Source organism: Oxyura jamaicensis, chromosome 2, assembly GCF_011077185.1.
Source record: "Oxyura jamaicensis isolate SHBP4307 breed ruddy duck chromosome 2, BPBGC_Ojam_1.0, whole genome shotgun sequence".
Taxonomy (NCBI): Eukaryota; Metazoa; Chordata; class Aves; order Anseriformes; family Anatidae; genus Oxyura; species Oxyura jamaicensis.
In genome coordinates this window covers 119,847,516-119,868,518 of record NC_048894.1, presented here as the reverse complement: position 1 = coordinate 119,868,518, position 21,003 = coordinate 119,847,516, and the positions used below count along the sequence as shown (strand labels likewise).

General features: G+C 35.4%; 1 protein-coding gene across 9 annotated transcripts in view; it reads left to right on the top strand.

The window, feature by feature from the left end:
* The window catches only part of TOX (thymocyte selection associated high mobility group box), a 219,771-nt gene that overhangs the window by 128,933 nt on the left and 69,835 nt on the right, over window positions 1-21,003 (top strand). For all 9 annotated transcript variants that reach the window (XM_035318437.1, XM_035318440.1, XM_035318439.1 and 6 more), the window contains one exon: window positions 1,452-1,694. In XM_035318437.1, the coding sequence (XP_035174328.1) occupies window positions 1,452-1,694 (243 nt within the window). The remainder of the gene's footprint in view (window positions 1-1,451; window positions 1,695-21,003) is intronic.

The window sequence follows — 21,003 nt, the reverse complement described above, 5'->3', positions numbered from 1 at the left end:
AACCAAAACCAGGGCATTGTGCACTGGACTAACTTTTATGTTCAGCAGCTCGTTGAAAACATGCAACGTTGTTTGTTGTTGTTCCAATTTATAGTTTTTATATCTGTGCTCACCCAGAAAAGAGTAACTTTAGCCATTGGGAAGGACATCATTGCTATGATGACTAATGAAAAAGCTCTTTGCTGATAATTGGGCATTGACTCGTCCCTTGTCCTTCTGCATGAATTTATACCCCATACTGTCCTCCATTTACAAACTCATACCTCGGAATACACTGTCTTCTAATAGCTGCTCCTTGAAATTATGGCCTCCTTTTCATCATTTGCAGAAGCAGAATGTATTTAAATTCTTTCACTCCCAGACTTAAGAAAGGCAGTGTTCAGAGCAGGGCCATTTTGCAACAAAGGGGCAGGAAGGGTGAAGCTAGGTTCCCTGTGCTATAAATCTGAGCACTGTGGGTGTAGGATGTGCAAAGAGTGATAGTTTGCAAAAGGAGATGGAGATTATAGCTGTTCTCACAAAAGCAGAGCAGACTTTGAGAGTGAACGACTGTAACCAATCTTTTTAACTCTTGAGTTGGATCATGCATCTAACACTGCTCACCTTTTTCCTTTAAGAAATCTAAGCATACCCCCCACTATTCCCCAAATGAGCCTACCTGCTGTATGAAGAATGTAGATAAATAATAGCAATTATCCACCTTGGTGCATTACTCTGACTTTGCCTATGACTTTTTCTTGGGTCATATTGAATTGGATGACTTAATGGCAGTGGACAACAAAAGTTTAAACAGTTGCTTTATGGAAAAACTCATTTAGATGACTGAAAACATATATATGGTTGAGTTTACAGATTAAGTAAGGAAAAATCTGTATTTTACAGATACCACAGATGTATTTTTATAAACATGAAGGATGTTCATACAAAGTATGTATTATTTCTGTATTTATTTGTTTTTCTTTGTAGCAAAATAAATGCATGGTTCTCCTGTAAGCCTAAAAGCGGTATCTTTCTTCCTCACTGTATACTTCTTGATCTGAGTGGCAGGGAGTCTTGTGAACCATTTTGAGCCAATGTTAATTTTATAAATTGTATTCCCTTTTCCACTATTCCCATGAAAAAGGTATTCAGCTAAATGAACGCTCTTGGAAAATTTTAATAGGACCTTTCAAATCTGCTTGAATTCAGCTTCTTTTTAAAAAATCTCTTTCTAATGGAAGCTGTGAAAGTATCAGAGATTTTTATGCCTTAGAAGTAATGTTTTCTTCCATACATAATGGTGAAACTCCACTGTTATAATATATGGGTGTTTAAAATATTCTCTTTGTAAAATTGAAGTTCCTGCTTAGAAGAATGTGATTTGGGCATTTTTTGTTTGTTTTGTGTGACTTGTATTATTCCTATTCAGTATTCAGATGACTTTCATGGCACTTTCTGTATTTGTTTTTTAGTCTTTCCCTGGCCCAAGTCTTGAAAGTGAAGATTTCAACATACCTCCTATAACTCCTCCGTCATTGCCTGACCACTCACTGGTACACTTGAATGAGATGGAGTCTGGATACCACTCTCTGTGTCATCCAATGAACCACAATGGCCTCCTTCCATTCCACCCACAAAACATGGATCTACCCGAAATTACAGTTTCCAACATGCTTGGCCAAGACGGGACACTGCTTTCCAATTCCCTCTCTGTGGTAAGCATTTTTAGTCTTTCTCTTCTGTACTTCTGTAAGTTGTGAAAATGTGGACATACAGACCTGAGCCATCTCCTGCACCACTGAAGTAAGCTGGTCTGGCTCTGGTTTTTACATCATTACTGACTCTGAAATATTCCTCTCACTGGAGGCAGTGGGGTTTTACAGATAAATTCATCAAAGCCAGGATGATACCCATTGCCTTGATATTACCCTGCCTTACAAGGGTGTAAATAATGACAAAAGCAGGCCCAAGGCTTTGATTTCATTGGAGCAGGATTTGGATCCAGATGGCTGTTGTTCTGTATTTTTTCTTATGAGGCTCTTTCCATTCTAATTTGCATGTACTGAGAGATGTACAAAAATTTAATATCTCCTTTCTTGTTTACCACACGTTTGGAAAACAGCAAATGTTATTTCTGATTCTAGGCCAAATCTTATAGCCTTTTTACAGTTCCCAGTCCTTAGCCAGCCAGAATCCAATTGAAATGACTGGACGATTTGCTTATAAAATCTGTCAGATAGTCATTATGGTTGTAATCTTGGGAAGCCTGATATTATAAATCACTTCTTTGAATCATAAATTGCTTGCAACAACTGCAGAGCTACTTTACATGTTACATTTTCAAGTGGGCTCTACAAATAATTAGTATACGTCCTGCATCCCAGCTCCAGACAAGATCTTTCTACAGAGAAGGCTGTTATTTCATGTTGACATAGAATTCTAAACCAAAGAGTGAAAAATCCCGTGGAAGAGGATGGGGCCTAATGTGTGGGGCTGACATGACTTCAGGCATTATGCTAGATGGAACAACAAATCTAGATAGACAAAGTTAAGAATTTGCTCTTCCAATTGTCTGGGCTTCTCTCCATGAGAATCAGAAGCTTAGGGAGCTATGTCCCATCTGGGAGGCTCTATGTGTAGACACTGAGGCTGTTACATCTTCTATCTTGCTAGCTCCCCACTATGCTGCCTAAAAAAAAAAAATAATAATAAAACAGGCCTGTGAACCTGCATGAGATCTGACAGCATGTGGAGCAGCATGTAGATGTTTGGGGACTGAGAGATCTGAGCTCAGCTCTCTACTAGACCCTCAGACTAACAGTCCCAGAGATGTGCTGGGAAAGCTGTGGTGGACAAGGAACTGAGGATGTGAGCTGGCAGGAAAACAGTTAGTTTACATAAAAAAATCTGCCTTGTCACAGGGCTTGATTGCAACTTAATTAACATAAAGCTTCCTTGATTTCAAGGAGCTCTCTGCATTCCCTCTGAGGATGTCCAACAGGCTGTACTGCAGGGGGCTAGTCTTGGCTGCTTAGTACTGCTTAGTTGTTATTGATTTACAAGGATGTTGCATGCTTTGTGTTTGAGGTCAGAATCTGACCCCAGGGTTATGTTCAATAATATGAGATAGGGGAGAGGAAGATTTTAATGCAGAAATATAAATATTCTTCATGGAAATGTTTTGATTTTTACTTGCATTTCTACTAAACTGACAGCGTACATTAAAGAACATGAGCTAAATAGTATGTGGGGTTTTCAGGATCATAACTATGAAAGGACCTGACAAAGTAAGAGGAGCTCATGACATTCCAGTCAAGACAAGCAGTATTTCATTGGATTGACCTCTTTTGAGCCATGGTTATAGGTGAAAACTATACATTCTTTTAAGCTCTGATGTTCCACGTTAACCTCTCACAACAGGCACTGAACAAAGGGCCTTGAGAGTTTGTAGATCATCACAGTAAATTATTGCATCAAGGGCAAATAAATATATAAATAAATAAATAAATAATATAACTAGACAATTTTGCTATTGGGACTTAGTGTAGGTCAGAAAAAATGAAAATCAGAACTCAGGGAAATATGCACTAAATTTAAATAGTCATTTCTCAGGATTCATTCAATAAATAAAGCATGATCCTTGGAGCATCATGGGCTAACTCCGCTGTTATCCCTAACTTGCATGCCCTTTACTTGTAAGAGAGCCTGTTAACTAGCAGTAGTTTTAGCTCAAGCTGTCTTGTCTGTCAAGGGGATTAAGCTACATCTCACATTAGTACAACTGGTAGGATGTTAACACCACAATTTTGTACAGCTCAAGTACTGTTTTGCAGTATGATTCCTCTGATTTGAATTTGATAACAAGAGGAATTAACGTGAGAGAGGTAATTTAAGTTAATACTTCAGTGAATTCAATGCCTTCTTCAGTGAACAGAATGGTTACATTGTCCTTTCGGCCTTCCATTGTTTAAGAAAGACAAGATTTTGTAGGTTTAGTATTCTTTATAATCCAGAACCTTTACAACATTTCTTCTTTAGTATGACTCTTTTCTCCTGCTATTACTCATCTCTAAGTTTCCTTTTTACTATCTTGCCAAGCTCTGATCCACTTAACAAGTGTTTGCCTAAATCACTTTTATACTGCCTCACATAGAAAATAATGTATAAGTTTCTCCAATCTATCTAAACCCTTGGTTTCATATAATTTCTAGTATATCAGCTATCACTTAGAGTATTTGGAAACCATATATCTTGATTCATTTTTTTCAGGGCACTAATGAATATTTTTAGAAAAAAATATTATTAGAAATGAATCTGTTGGCTGTTCTCTATCCCCAATTAATTTCACATCTTCAGCAAATTTTACTTATACTGGAAAAAAATTCAGCTGCAGTGCAATGTGCATCTGATTGAATTTGTTCCCCCCCCCTTTTTTTTTTTTTTTTAATTTCAACATCTTTCCTTTTAGCCAGTTTTTAGCTCTTGGTATTTTAGAAATTATGCCTACCTTTTTGTCACTGTTAGAACCAATGAGTGCTTTTCAGTTGCTTTTTTTATAGACAAAGGATTAATTAGTGCTGGCTAAATGAGAGAAAGGATGCACAGTGAACTCAAAAACAAAGTTGGAAAATAATTTGTACACTGTAGCATTTCTCTTTCATCTCAACTACCAGGTGTTTTCAGATGAGGATTTCCATTATTTTGGAGAGATTGAAAATTGAGGATTTAGCCCTCCTAAAAATCCTTCAAAACTCCCCTGGTTTCATACTGTACAGCACTCTCTCCAAGCTTCAAATGAAATCCCTTTGAGTAAGGATTGCAGGATTTACCCCAAGCTCTGTAAGCATTCTCCTCTGTGGAAGTGCTTAAACACACACAATAAGAACCCACTCCTGGCTCAGTGAATTCTTATTAGGGATCAGCTTATTACAGATTTTTTACACTGTGGGAATTCTTTCTGAAAAATTTTACAATGCTGGGAGATGAAAATTTCCCATTGCCATTTACTATCTGACACTTAAATTCAGAATTAACCTCCTTTGAAGTTTTTCAGATTGATTGAAGTTCCTATTGCATCCCCGGTACTTAAAAAAAAAAAAAAAAAAAAAAAAAAGTTGCTATAATTTCTCTTTCTCAGTATTTTGCTGTCAGTTCATATGTTTATATATTGGCTACTATGTTTATTCTATGTTTATTTATTCCTGTTTTCCTCTTAGGTGACATACTGGCATATACATACACACACACTCATTTATACTATGCTGTCACATATAGATTTCTTTAGGTGTTCATTATATCTGATATTTGTATTGACTACTGGGGGCAGAGAAGTCTGTAGAATTCATGCAGAATATGAGTATGGCAACATGGTCCAGTCTCAGCCTGATGCTCTACATATGGGAGCTCTTTAAAGTCCTTCAAAATGGACATGACTTCTATTCTTGCTTCTTAAGTGTATTCAGTCAGACATGGCTATAGCTGTTTAATGAAAATGTCTTGATGGCTCTGTAGGCATGTTTGGTTTTGTATGATGGAATAATAATCCCTTCACAATGTACTACACTTGAAGGTAGTCCCATGCAGGTTAGGTTCAGTTGGGTCTTGACCAACAAGTACTTCTTCTCTGCATGAATTTTCCTGAAATATTCCAAGAACCACAAGGAATACCTTGTCAACATTTACAAATAAATGCATGTATATACTATCCTTATGAGAATGTACATTTATCTGTAAAAATGCTTCTGGATGTGTTGTACAGAATGGATTTTACTATATGTTCTTTCTATGAACAAAATTATAGACATTTCAGCTTCTTTAGTATATCCTATAAATGGTCACTTTTATGGTCACTTTTTTCCCTAAGAAACCAGGGATGAAGTCAGTGTTGTTTTTAAATACAGGAAAATAAATAAATAAATAAATAAACAAATAAATAAATCCCACCACAAACTATTTTTGGAATGCTTTCATTTATTACCTTTGTGCTAATCTTTTTGAAGATGTTGCTCATGATGGTATACTATAGAAAATTTTCAAGAAAGAAATAAAAGCAATTTCAATTTCTTGGAATGCTTCACATTTTTGGGTTTGAACTTTAAAGTGGAAAAGATGTTAAAAGGCAATAAAATCAGGGGATTTATTTCCCAAATGCTTTACTTGTGCTGGCAACAAAAGCCAGCATAATGTATATACTTAGGTTTATTATCATTTTCAGTATACAGTCAAGGCACACTTTGAATTCAAAGGCTACTGTACAACTGTTTTGACAACGACCACATCAGTAGGTAATGTGCAGGACATATGAAACCGAAGTAAAAATGTTTCTTTAGGTCTATAGGGAGTGCAGTACATCAATGAATTCAAATATATTAGAGCAGCATGAATTTCTAATATGTTGCTCTTATGGAAAAGAGCACTGGCATATATATTGAATAATGCTGCTTTCAAAGCAGAGCAGAAAATGTGATTACAGACAATTTCATTGCTGTTTTTAAAATAAATATTTTCAAAATCTTGAGGTATTTTATTTCATGTAATGCATAAAATATGCAACAGTGGACTAGAGCTAAAGATCTTCTAGGACACCAAAGAGTAGGTGATGTCAGCTATAATTAATCAGATGTGGAATAATAGAAGCATTAGTTTAAAATAAAATGCATGACACAAAGGCCCATGTCCTTCTGTAGAAAAAAAAAAAGAAAAAAAAAAAAAGGCAATAAAGAGCCTTTTTTTCACACTGTGACAGAAGAATAAAGGCAATGAATAATTATTTAACATTATGCCCCAATTCATCAAAGCCCAAACAATTACATTATAGTTTTTCATGAATTATATTTTTTAGATATTCAACCCATGAGAGAGTAATATCTTAAACAAAATGTGACTATAGAACTATAAAATGTGGCTATAGAACACTGAGGAAAAGCAGACAGCTACTTTTTTTTTTTTTTTTTTTTTCATTTTTCATTTTTCATCTCAGGTGGAATGAAGCTAGTATTTCTTATTCATAGTACAGTTGCTAAGAAATCCAATACAGGAGGTTGTTGTTGTAGCTGGTATGTATTTAAGAGATTTTGTTTTTACAGCTTCATACATTTTAGTTTAAATTCAGTATTCATGACTCATCTTGAGGCTGACCTATATGGTTGATTTTTTTGTCACTTTTAAGCATTAGTGCAAACTACTGAGTCAAACAGATTTTTTTTGTTGCTGATGAACAAAATGAATAACTTTCATAACAAAACAATGAATTTGTCCCTTCTTCTAACCTAAGTGTTGAGATTTGCATCATGCTTGGATGTTTTGTTTTTTTTTAGATCGTATTGCGTGCTAGTGGTAAGAGATAGTTTTAGTCTCTGGTGAATACTTCACATTTGTGCCTCATTACCAGTCTCTGGTCTTCAGTTTACATCAAAATTTACTGTTTTGCTGCACAGACCTGCTGCTACCCCAAATTTTATTGCAGTGAATTATTGCCATCAGAACCATGAAATCATAAAGCTAAGGTCATGGAATACCTTGTGTAAAAGTATTTATTTATTTTTTTCTCTTGTTAAGCAACTTTTTATTGCTTAATATGATATCTTATTATTATTTAAACATAATTTAGAAGCTGGATTTTCTCACTGAAATAAGCCTTGTTCAACAAAAGGTTACAGTAGTTAGTGCATATTTTGTCAAGCAGCCTAACTGTAGGAACATACAACCAAATCTTCAGCTGATGTCAGTTGGCATATATTGTCTTCACTGGAATTATCATGATTTGTTCTGTCCAGGGCTCTGGGACATCATGTTTATCGTTCCTTATGTTTGATGTCTACTGTATGTTTTGTCATCAGTAAGTCAACAGATATGTAGAGGAGCTGATTGAGATGTAACTTGATCAGGGTTTTATAAATACCTGCATACTGCATATCACCTATCAGAAGACTCTTCACTGTGCTAAAAAAATCATAAAAATAAAACACACACACACACAAAAACTCATATGTACAAATTACAGCTGTATAAAATCAGACTGGAATCAAGGCACACATTTTTAACAGTGATAGAGATTTACCATTAAGATAATATACTGTGGGAGGTGGTAGGTTCTCTGTAACTGAGGATTGAAATCAAGATGAGGCATCTCTCAAAAAGACGTGATGGAGCTGGGACTAGTCTAATGACCCTCCAGCTGCAGCCATGGCATCAAAACTTTCTTGTGGGTCATGCCATCCCCTGGGGACAGTAGACATAAGGACACATGCATGTTAGAGGGGATACCATGGGTAGCTGGTAGCACCTCTGCAGTTGTCTACTCCCATGAGTAGCTGGTAGTACCTCTGCAGTTGTCTCCTCCCAGTGGAAAATCAGCATACTGGTAACCATTCTGTGGTTTCAGGCTACTAATGGACTCCGCCTTCTTGAGGTCAACTAGGGCTAGAATTGCTGTGAGAATTTTTGTGGCTAGTGTTTTTCATAAGCTTTTTTTTTTTTTTTTTTTTCTTTTTTTATTTTCTTTATTAAAATACATTTAAAAAACTACTTTTTTTTTTTAAATAAAAAAAATTAAATTAAATAAAACATAAATAAAAAATTGCTTATTTCATTAATAAAAAAAAAAAAAAAAAAAAAAGTACACAAATAGCCAGCAGTCTACCTGTCTCTTTCTTTCTTTCTTTGTTTCTTCCTTTCTTTTCTTTTTTTTTTTTTTTTTTGAATAATTCCAGGTCTCATTTTAAAATTGCTGCTTATTTGAGTATGGTTGTTGAGACTCCATGTAGTTCATGCATTTCACAAATTAAGTAGGGAAACAATTTCAGTGTAATTTCAACAAGAAATAACAAGGTGGTATATATATATATATATTTTTTTTTGAAAACTGCCTTCTGTAGAAGATGCTTTGGTGAACTTCTTTCATAGCAGTTACCCATTTTTTAAATAGAATTTTATTTGCTACATACAAAGACAAAACAAAATTCATATAGCAGTATTGTTTCTTTTAACAGATCCCATGGCATAGGCACAGGCTAAGACACAATGAATGTGGTGCAGAGAGAAAGCCTTCAGTTGCGGGTGGTAGATTATACAGCACCTGACTATTGAAGTACTCACAGGAGTGATTAAAGCATAAGCAGCATCATAGCTGCAAGTGTCAAACAAAACAGATAATAGAGTATGCAGATAGAGAAAACATAACTCTCAGAAAATGTCAGAAATTCAGGGGTTCCAGCAGCAGAGCTTGTTGACTTTAATCTGCTGCTTTTAACATTGCATGTAGTTGTCGATAACAGCAAGATAATGAAATGTTTCTGAAGACTCAGTCTTTGGAAAAAAAAATAGTGATCTTAAGGCCTATAGATAGAATAGAAATGAAATGTCTTTCTTAAAAACTGAGAAGGTGCTTCCGTGAAGACAAAAAGGAAGGAGAAGCCCACAGTGCAGATTAAAAGGAGAGTTTTGTGTATCAGGTGGAACAGCCTCTCCTTCCACCTGTTTTCATTATTTAAATGGATGTGTTTGCATTGCTTGAAACTCTGAAGCAGTTGAGAAGACTGCACACCCGGCATGTATTTGTACAGTGTTAATCATCTCAGCCCATCTTGTTATCTTGTTCAGGAAGTAGGAAGATGTGTTTTATGGCTGAAACTCCAGTATGGCTTGCAGTGTTTTAACTCAGTCTGCCATTTGCATGCTGAAAGTTCACTTGTGCTGCATGACTGTGCTGAAGGCTGGGGCAACAGCAACCCAGAGCTTAATGCTGGTGTTACTTGTTAGAATGGAGCATGAATTCATAGAGTCATAAGTATTTAGCTTTTTTTTTTTTTCAAAAAAAAAAAATTACTTTTAAAACAAGATCATATTTTTGTCTTTCTTAATTTTTCGGAGTTGAACAAATATAAGAGGTTCAACTAATAGTCTCGTACTGTTTCTCAACTCTTTTAATGGTTTTGCAATACTCTTAAGTATCATTATTTCATTTTTCCATCAACATGATTTGCCTAGAGAAGCTGGGCAAATTCCCCATCCCTGGAGGTGTTCAAGGCCAGGTTGGATGGGGCCCTGGGAAACCTGGTTTGGTGGGTGGCATCCCTGCTTATGGCAGGGGCTTAGAACTGGGTGATTTTTAAGGTCCCTTCCAACCCAAGCCATTTTATGATTCCATGAACATCGTTAGGACTTTTTGCAGCAACAATTATACTGCAGGAAGAAAGGTTTCTGCTCAGCAGTGTTTTGAGATTTGGAGAAAACAAAAAAATAAAAAAATAACATTTCCTATTTTTATTCCTTGTTCTTTCTCAAAGCAACCATGAAATGTTTAAAGTGTAAGGATCTCTGTTCCTCTCCGGTCATCTCAATAACAAAAAGGTTCATCTTAGCTTGATGTCCGTCTATTTGTTTCCTCCTTCAGTAACACAAAATCTGTACAGGTATACTATATAAATGTCCTTTCTTATGTAGGGATTCTCTAGGGACGGCATGTAAACCTCCACTGCTGGAGTAATCCCGTATTTCAGCCAAATGCAGACAACTGAGGCTCTCATCTATGTAGCCTCAGTCACATACTTGTTTTGAACTGCATTCATGGCATGTTTTAAATTGGACAGTAAAGATATGAAAATGAATGTTCTTAAATTAATTTTCTGTGCATTTCATTGATGAATACAGTTGCAAAAAAAAAGGACTTATAGTATGTAAGGGTGTCAATAAGCCTTATGGAGAATGGAACATCTCTAAGACATGCTTGTGCATATCTTTCAATTACAAAACCCTTAAAAATTAACCCTTTCAGGGTAACAAAGACATTCCAGTTCGTTGTGTACGATCAGAGTGTACGCAACATTACACTTTGAACCAACATACAGAGAAAGATGAGACCTTCCTTGGTCTCTTGTTGCATGCAGTGGTGGAGATGTTACATATAGTGACATGGCACTCTATGCACCTGTCCTGACTTGGAGATGGTGAGGTGAGGACTGTAGTTCTCAGGGTACATATATAGATGCGCATATATGCATGTCTATACATATGTATGAGCATGTATGTGTGTGTGTGTGTGTGTGCCACACTGTTAATCACTGAAGCTCTCTGCTGCAAAGGAAATGTAAAGACAGGATGTAACATCTGCAACATGGCCCCTGGCCCCCAAATCTGTATCCACATTGTATGATAAACAGGGACTGAAACTAGTGACAAATTACTGAAATACAGATTTAATCAATGGTTGCATTACAGAAAGATTTTACTAAATCTCTGGGTTATGGGTGATGTTGCAGTGCCTGAGAGTTAGTAACTTTAACAATAGGTACCTTTGCTATTTGAGTTAATAAAGGAAGTACCCTAGTTGCTAAAGTGAGATATGGCATACCTAATGGATGACCAGAGGAAGCTACACCATATCCCATTTTCATAATTCTACTTCTCTACCAGTGGTGATAATGGAGTACAGGTACCTTTACTTCATCCTTACAAAAGTTATCTTAACTGAAGAAATGTTTGAAATTAAATGCTTTGGTCCTTTAGCAAAAAAGCCCTTTGCATGGGGGATTTACAGGATCAGGCCCTTGATGAAAATGCAACTCTTTTTTTATTCAGAGATGGGACTTCCTTCTAATACCCTTTAAGATTACTTTCATTCACACCTAAAGAATTTCAGAGATTAACTCAGTAACTAAGCTTCAGTTTCCTACATATGCCCTAATACTCAAGCATGGGATCCCAGTTTAATGAATTTTACTGTACTCTTCTTTCTTACAAAGTAGCAAAAAAGTGTTTAGTGCAATAGGCTTAGTGCTGATCTGGATATTAAGTGTAGCTTAAGTTGCCCAACAGAAAGTATACAGTGTAAAAGAACCACCAGCAAAACTTTTATTTATTTATTTATTTCTCCTTGAAAGATAAACCATAGCATTTGAAATGCCAGCAGCACTTCATTTTTTTGTAGGGCCTTTCTTGTGTCTCAAAGTGTTTTGTATTTTGTAGTTAGCTAAGAAGGTAATGTACTAATAATGGTACAAATAGGTATTTGCAGTATCAGCCCCGATATCTGTCAGGCATTTTACTGTAGAATAGAAAGACATTTACTTTATTAAAAACCCAGTAAAATGTAATGAACAATATACAAATACAGATGAGTCCCAAGCTGAAAAAGGCTGAAAGAGACAGATCTTAAGGGAGAGGAAGAAGATGACTCTACCTTATGGGACCCATAATAATGAAAGTATTACCAGGAGCTGATTTCATCTGTGATGATCAGTAACACAAAGGTGGGCGGTGATGTGGTAAGAGACAACTTTCAATATTAGAACTAACAAAAGTCCTCAAGTATAATAAAGAAATGAATTAGCAGCCATGTGTTACACTTGTAATATGAAGTAATTATAGTGTCTGCATAAAATGATAGCTAAGACCTTTAAGCTATCACACAACCTGAAAGTGATACTACAGCCTTATTTAAGGGCCATGGAAAACATACTAAGGTGGTTTTACTTGCCCCTGAAACACAGTGACCTCTGGGGTGAAATGAAGCATCTGTTTTACCACACAGTTTGATGCTCCAAGGCCCCAGACTCCCAGTCCTGTGCCTTACAGGCCAGTTGCAGAGCACACATGTTTCTTCTCACTTGCCATCAGCTTTCACAAAAACAGCGAGGAGAAAACACATTTAAGGAAAGCTCTCAACCTGGAGCCTGGCCTATGTAATTTTAATTGTGGCTGGCATTGTTGCACTAACTTTGCAGTTCATGGCTTCTGCCTCTGAATTGCTCCTTCTTTAGTGGTTGAAAATCTCAGTGTGATTTTCAGAAGTGCTCTGGTAAAGCGTTGATCCTGTCTGCCTCTAGCAGGGGCTTTCCCAGAGTTTCAGCAAAGACAGAGACAGTCCTGAAGCAGACACTTCCTTTTTTATATATTATTTGGGAAAATTCAGACGTTAGATTACATCAGATTATAGGTCTGTTGTTGTAATTGGTTGTCAGTGGCTGTCAGTGGTTGTCTCTGCCTTCATGATTCTAAAATTATTTTCTGTGTGCAACATTTTAAAAAGTAGTGCAAGTTGTAACAAGGCTGAAGAGGAAAAATGGTGTGTTGTTTTAGAACAATTTATATTTTGATTATCGTATAATTAAAAACATACTGCAAAGCTCTGTACTAGAGGGAAAAGTTGCACGTGTAGCCTGACCTCGTGGATCTTGTCTTACTGCAGAGTTAATGCTGTGTTACTTACCAAATAACAGAAATTAGTGCAGCAGGAACTTGAGGTTCCCTCCTTAATCTAGTCCAACGGAGGACTTTAAAAGGTCATCTGCCCATAAGCAGAATACTCTGTATGTTTGTCATTTCTGACAGATGTTTGTCTAACTTATTTTTAGAGAATTCCTCTAATGGAAGCGGCACAGGTTCCTCAGGCAAACTCTGGGTACACTTCCTCAACCTTAAAATTTCACCTACTTCATTGTATACTTAAAACCCAACAGTCAATGGAGGTTAACACAGACCATTTACTCTTTTCAGATGTCTTTTATTTATTTTTATTTTTCAAGTGTTTATATATATATTTATAAAATGTATATTTATCTAAGAATGAATGATAGGTAATAGATGTCGATGGAACAGATAGGAAATAAATAATCAAGAGGATGTATATTAACTCAGACTGTTTTGGTTCACAGCTGACTTGACCATTTAAGAAACAGTAGAAAAATAATCAGCTTTTCCCAAATCTTATTAGCATGTAATCATTATCCAGATCGCATTAGCCTGTAACCTACACTGAGAAAATAACTCTTCTTGAAGGTTCAGCTATAGTGTGCTATTTTATGAAATTGTTTATGTGCATATTTTCAGTATGATATTTATTTATCACCATCCATTACTTAGAAAGTTAGTCTGAAGCAATAGATGTTTATGATACGTAAGGAATGTCACTGCAAGTAATGGGATAAAAATAAGCAATGGGTGAAGGTTATGGAAAACACCCTGTAATGTCATCCAAATAGTCTGCAGGTAGTGTTAAAGCACTGGAACATATATGTATGGGAAAATCCTGCAATGGCTGGAAGATGGACTGGATGATTTAACAGGCTTTTCTTTGAGATGTAATTTCTATAACTAGTTGATACATGCACTGGAGTTCAGACATTTGGACTCATTTCTTGTTTGTCTGGCAAACTATTTCCTGTGAAAGGTTATAAATTACAATAAATAGACTTTGCAGAAGATGAGCTACATGATATACTTGGAAAGAGTTTCTTTGCTGATATTCAAGACAATAACGTCAAAGCAGAAAGAACAATAGAGTCCTAATCCTGTGGCTTTGCTTGAGTGCAGTGACAGGAAGGTGCAGAACCATAAATAACATTTACATTGAATAGAGTCTTCTGTATTCTAACAATAACTTAGGATAGAACAGATAAAATAGAGAAACGAATGTGTGACTGACTTAGAAGAAGTTTTCCTCCTTAGTTTGCAACAAAGAATTCCGTGATGAGGGAGGGAGGGAAAGAAGGGAAAGCAAGCATTTATAAAAATGTTGATGTAGTTATAATTAGATCCATTTTAGAATCAAAAGTTTTATGCAGAAACTGACAGAAGGATACACAATAATTATAGTTTGCTGACAAGCTGAATAGAGTTTCCTTTTTTTATCTTATGGTTTTAGGAAACCAAACTGTAAATAAATATGCAGTTTGACAGATTGTAATTGCGATCAGCAAGGCGTCTTTTCATTTAATCAGATGGTGTTATTAAAATGGGGTTACAATTAAACATTTTATAATGTGACGTAGAACTCTATTAAAATTCTCCAGCAAACAGTAATTTGCATTTGATGCCTCTGAAACCCATTTCTATTTGCAGAAATGTTATTGGCTGTGACCTTCCAGTGGTTAGGTCTCAGTTTGCTGTTCTCTTCCTACTTTGATAAATGATATTAAGTATCCTCTTTCTTACTTCACAATGAAGCTTAAAATACTAATTTTGCATTACTTTATTATATTATTTTTTATCATTGTACTGCTATGCATTGACCAAAGCAAGTTTGCCCAGAGGAAATGTGGAATTAACTAAAACAGCATAAATTTTCTTCATCTTAGGAACTGTAGATTTGATCAACTGTAAGCATGTATCTGATTCACAAGTAAATGTTTCAAGGAAAAGTAATTTGGATTTGAAAGATATATAGCATTCACCATATTGCTGTACCCAAAACATTATTCTAATTCAAGACGACACACACCCTTGGATTTGGCCCTGCCTTTCTATAGGCATGATCAATTGATTTTGAGAAATCTAACAAAATATTTTTTTCCAGGAGACTGAAATTTCAAATTTCCATTTGGAAATCAATGATTTGTTTCCATAGTTTTGTTAGCCTGAAAAGGAGAATATGAACATTCAGAAGGGATTCAGTATTCTGTCTTCTTAGACTTACTGGGATGTAGATAGTGTTGGAAATAGTGGTTTCACAATTCTCTGAGCAGCAGAAAAGAACAAGGAGAATCATTAGTAGAGACAATTTTTAAGGCATTCTTCATTTGCATACAGACTCCACTAATGAAACAGCGCATAGCAAATATTTTGAGCAAAGGGAATGAGCGATTTTCATCAGCAAATTACATTTACAAGGGAGAAACAGTCTCTGAAAATCAGACACCTAAACCTCTGCTCTTTTGTCTCACCCTTTTACTTTGGTGTATGTTTTTTGATTTGAGAGTAGGCAACATTTTCCTAACTGCAAAATAATCGTTTTTTTAGATGGTGGTTAGAAAACATACATTCTTGTTTCCTGTCACTAGTAGTAAACAAAATAAATATTAAAGAGGGAAGGAGAAGAAAAGAGGGGGAAAGAAAAGTCAAGTATGCTTTCAAAGAGGGGGAAAGAAAAGTCAAGTATGCTTTCTTTTAGTGGGAAGTGGAGATGTATGAATACTTGAGAAGAAGAAAAATTGAAAAAAAAAATATTTTGGCTTGACTTATTTATGCATTTATTTTAACTTTGCATCATCTCTGATTTGAAACCTCTTGACTCTTTCTTACTTTTCTTGTTATTACCATGTGTTGGTTACCCCTTACATTGTTCAACAAGAACAATTACTTTAGCGTAGCTTGATGTCTTTAACTCCATCCTGCATTAGCTTCTTCTTTTCATCTCTGTACATACATGAAACATCTTCCCTCTTTTTCCTCTGAATCACTGGCCTGAGAAACAGTTTTTGAAAGGATTTTCAGAGAAAATGATCTTCCATCTTCATTCAGTATGATGAAAGAAACATATTTTTCAAAATATTCAGAAATGCAGCATTCATTAAAAAAAAAAAAAATGCAGACTAGCAAAGGTAATTTCAAAGCACCACTCAACAACAGTTGAGTAACCATGCAGGTTTACTGCCTATAAAGATTCAAGATGAGTTTGAGGTCACTAGCCATTGGTAGGGGGGTAAATGGCTGAGGAAGAGAACTGAAAATATTGATAATCCCTTAGTATTTCCAATAACAAACCCAGACAGGTAAAGAGGGAAGTGAAGTTAAAAGGTTTTTCTCCAAGGGTAATTGTATTTTTTTCCAAAACAAATAAAATACAAAACTCAATCTAATGTTCAAAACAGGGAAAAAATAATTCAAATCTTTTCTGAGTATAGCTGCTTCTTAAGAGTGCATCACCTGGTATACATGGGTGTGAAAGAGAAGATAATCAGGATCAGAAATGCAGGATGAACCCATAGAAACAAATCCATCCAAAGTTTTTATAGTGCTATTCATCACTGAACGTATCTGGGCACTTCATCTTACCTAATAATGTCTTTACAATTTATTTTCAAAATATAAACCTAATTGTGTAATCATATTCATACCAGTGTACCCATGGCTTTTATGAGGAGGTATTTCACAAGAGGAGTAAAGGCCCTAAACAACAACATGGGAAATGTGTGTAATATTCATCATTTGCATTCAGCTGAAACCTGAGGTCTGTTTTAATAATACAGAGAGGGATGCCTGATCTAGCATACATGTATCTGTCTTTGAATGTCATCTGTTTTAAAAAGATGCAAGTTTCACAGGATATATGGTTTCTTTATTGTGTTTTTTTTGTTTGTTTGTTTGTTTGTTTGTTTGTTTTTGCATTTTCAATAGTGTACCATATATTCCCATACCACTGTGCATTACAATCAAGCCTGTTTGATTACTTTCAATTTATGCCACAGGATTTTGTCATTCTTGCTGAAAATTTCAAGACATTTTACTCCAGACTCATTCTTTTTTTCCCTTAGATTTATTTACTACCTTTAGAAGTAGAAAAGTCCAATTTCAATCATGTTAGAAATAGCTCATTTTAGACAAGTACGTGCTGCTCTGCTTACAAAACATATATGAGTGGAATATGCAATTACTACAACTCAGTTTCCTGCCACAGAAACATTTCAGCATTATAGCATTACAGAAATAGAATGACATGCATAATGAAAGATTTCAAGATTCACCCAAGGCATTTATTCTCTTCACCTTAATGTTCTCAGCAGTAGCAGAGTATCCATTAAAAGGTACTATGAATTATGGTTGCTTAGCAACTGCAAGGAGCTTGTAACAGCACCAAAGAATGAAATGGCTGGTTGATAAAATGAATTTTCTCTGAGCATTAGCCTGTTGAAACTGCCTTTTCTTGTGGAACATAAAGTGCATTTATTTGTCTCATGCATTTTTTATTAGAAAATTATTTGAGTTCCAGAGACTTGAATCGTTTTGCTACAGGAGATATTTGATTTTAATGTGTTGTACTAAAATAAGTAATAAAAGACATTTTCTTCAAAGTAAAGACACCAAACAAACCCAGGTAGCTTCTTTTGAAGTCAGGAATAAAATCTTATGTAAGGTATGTCATTATTCATATCTAATTAAGAGTGACATTAGCTAGGACTTAAATTTTACCTTTGAAAGAAAGTTTGACACAGTTAGCTAGTATGTGGTGAATAAAAGGAAAGACTGGAAATTATCTCATGGATTCATCTTGACTGAAATAAACTTGCCTTCTCTTTCCATATGATAAGGAAACTGTGTTTCAGAAAAGGTCAGCATTGGTTGCAAATTCATACCTAGCATTCATTGTCTGCTTGCTTCTGTGCTAAAAATGTGTTCATCGTAGGCTTCCATCCAACAGTGAGGGGACGTTTAATTTTTCACTGACATTCTTCAGGCATTCAACAGCATCCAGATTTGGATGGGCATTTTTGGAAGAGGTTTTTATTGGAAAATGCCAGAACAACAAAACCGTGTGTGTGTGTGTGTGTGTGTGTGAATACAACAATTGTGATTAATCTTTTATTGGCAATATTCTTCTGAGATTTAGGAATGTCTGGTCAGGATATGAGACAAATATATCAAAAGAGTAAGAGACCTGCCCATTCTAGAATGTCCAGAACACTCATCTGGATATAATAAAAACAAAGCTTTGGCCCATACTCTGCGTTATTTAGGGCAAGAACTTAATTTCTGGCTTTTGTAGCTCATAAGGCCACTCAAAAGATTAATTATTGTTAGTTTATAGTATTTTAGTCATTTTTATGAGACTTAAGATAGTGACATAACTGTTTTTGCACAACTTAATAAAGGTCTTTTAAAGACTTCAGACTTGACTTTACTCATGAAGATAGTTCCATTGACTCCCATACGAAGACCTGGGTGAGAAGCAACTGTAACTCTGCTTCTGCACAGGAAATCAGTAGATCCTAATCTGCTAATGAGTGCAGAGTCCTTGGTGCAACCTGGAGCTGATGTTGCATTTTCTGGTGAAGCCAACACAGTTGTGTGTGTGCAGGTCACATAAGGGTTGGGGAGTAGTAATTCGTGGTAATGGCCAGGGAGCCAGGAGAATGGACATGTCCTTGTTGGTTTAGGAGTGTTTATCAAATTCTGGACTAGAACTAATAAGAAGGAAATCTAAAAAAAAAAAAAAAAAAAAAAAAAAAAAAAAAAATAAAGTGATATGACTCATTTAAGTTCTACCTACCTGGCAGGAAAGAATCACAATGAGACAGACTGGTAGCATCAAACAAAGTTGAATAGTCTTGCAGTGAGCTGCTTTATCACAGAAGTTTTAGATGTGTATTTCTGTGTCCAGACTGATTCTAGCAATGCTGCTAAGAGCACTGCTATTGACTACTGTTGGGTAAAGGATATGGCTATTGCAGTTGAAATGATTACAAACATTGGCAGCCTAACAGAAAACAGATTTTAGTTAAGTGTACAACATGGCAATGTTTTTACAGAACATTTTTTTACTGCAAATAAAACTCTCAAGGAGATTCATTACTAAAGGCAATAATAACCTTTCTGGACGAAAATGTAATTCCGCTCAAGTGAAAATGAAAGAAAACTCAGATTAAGAGGTAAGATCTTGCTTCTTTAAAGTACGTGCTGATAATCAAACATTAAAAGTGAAACACTGCTCATCTTCTACAAAGGTGCAAATTAAAATTCCAGAGAGAAAGCTTGACTGATTTGTTTAACAAAGAGTTTAATACAGCAGAATCCCACTTGAACATAAAACTATTACACTCACAATAATCCTGTCTAGCTGCTGGGAGATCCAAATTAAAACTCTCACTGATATTTGCTTAAATCTCATAAATTGCAAAGAATTAGAGCATATTGAAGTTGTATGTTTACTATGATCTTACTGTCTAATAGGTTTTTAACGATATAAAATGATGACTGAAAATATGTATTTTCCCCTCAGATGATTCAAGTAGCTTTGCATTTTATTCCTGTATTCTAATTTAATACCCACTTGTTTATTAACTTACTGGTGTCAATATGACAAGGCTGTATTGAACACAGACTAAATGTTCCATTTAAACAGATAATTTATTTTCTTATTAGTATTAAGGTGTTATGAAGAGATTGTTCAATTGAAGCTGGTGGATTAATAATACTGCTTCTTAAGGAGGTATTTTCATGCTCCTGTACTATGTTCCATTCTTTCCACTCATACATATAGAAAAAACAGATGTTTGTTTCTTTTCCACTTATAATCCCAATGATTTAGTAACAATATTGCTTACTGTATTCTTTTCCAGCATTCTGTATCCTCTGGAGGGTTTAATTTATGGATATTTTTTGTGTGAAAATCTTAAAATTATACAGACATCTGAAATTCTTAGCAGTTTAAAAAAAGGAATTGCAGTCCTACCAAATATCTCAAATGAATGGCAAGTATTTCAGAATTAGGGTTTGTGCTGTAGACCAGCGGCAGTGGCATATTTGAGTATTCCAGGCTGGATGGGCAAGTAGAGGCTTAAATTTTATTTAAAAGTAAGATTCCCCACATTCTTCTTAGGACACATCACTTATGTTGATTTAAAAAGAGAGTAAATCTAGGGCAATGTAGGTAGGTTAAAATTGTGATAAGTTAGTAACCTCAGAAAGTCAGTAATTTTGCTAGGTTTTGATAGTGCATTAAAAATAGTCATGGCATCCATGGTGCAATTTTTCTGAGACTGATCTAATAAAACAAGAATGTGCACACACCCACCTAAGAAGTAATCATTATTCATGCTTTGTAGAAAAAGGTAGAGTTCCAGGTCTGCAATTCTTGCTCACAGCTACATTATATAAGGATTAATTTAATTTATGAAAATGTACAGCTGTGCCAGCTGGAGAACATAGAGTCAATCCTGTCTGTTGTTGCACATCACCAAGAGTTATCGAAGGAGGAACTAACCACTGTTGCAAAGCCTCAGTTACTGTAAAGCAGTGAGTAAAATTAAAGTAGTAGAAAAGTCTTATTTTACAAAATGCCCAGACATGCACAGCACCAAAAAAGCACTCAAAATATATATTTGTGTGAGAGCCTAGCAGTAGCCTCTTCACAAAACTGTTGTATATCTTTCATTGTGGCTCTCTTCCAAAAGAACTTGTTTTATCAGAGAAACATGTCTAATGCATTTCTGCATGAATATAATAAAAGCAGGGTGTGATTTGACCAAATGCACTGACATAGCCACTGCATACTTTTATGTGAATCTGTCAAATGGGGAGCATGTTGCATAA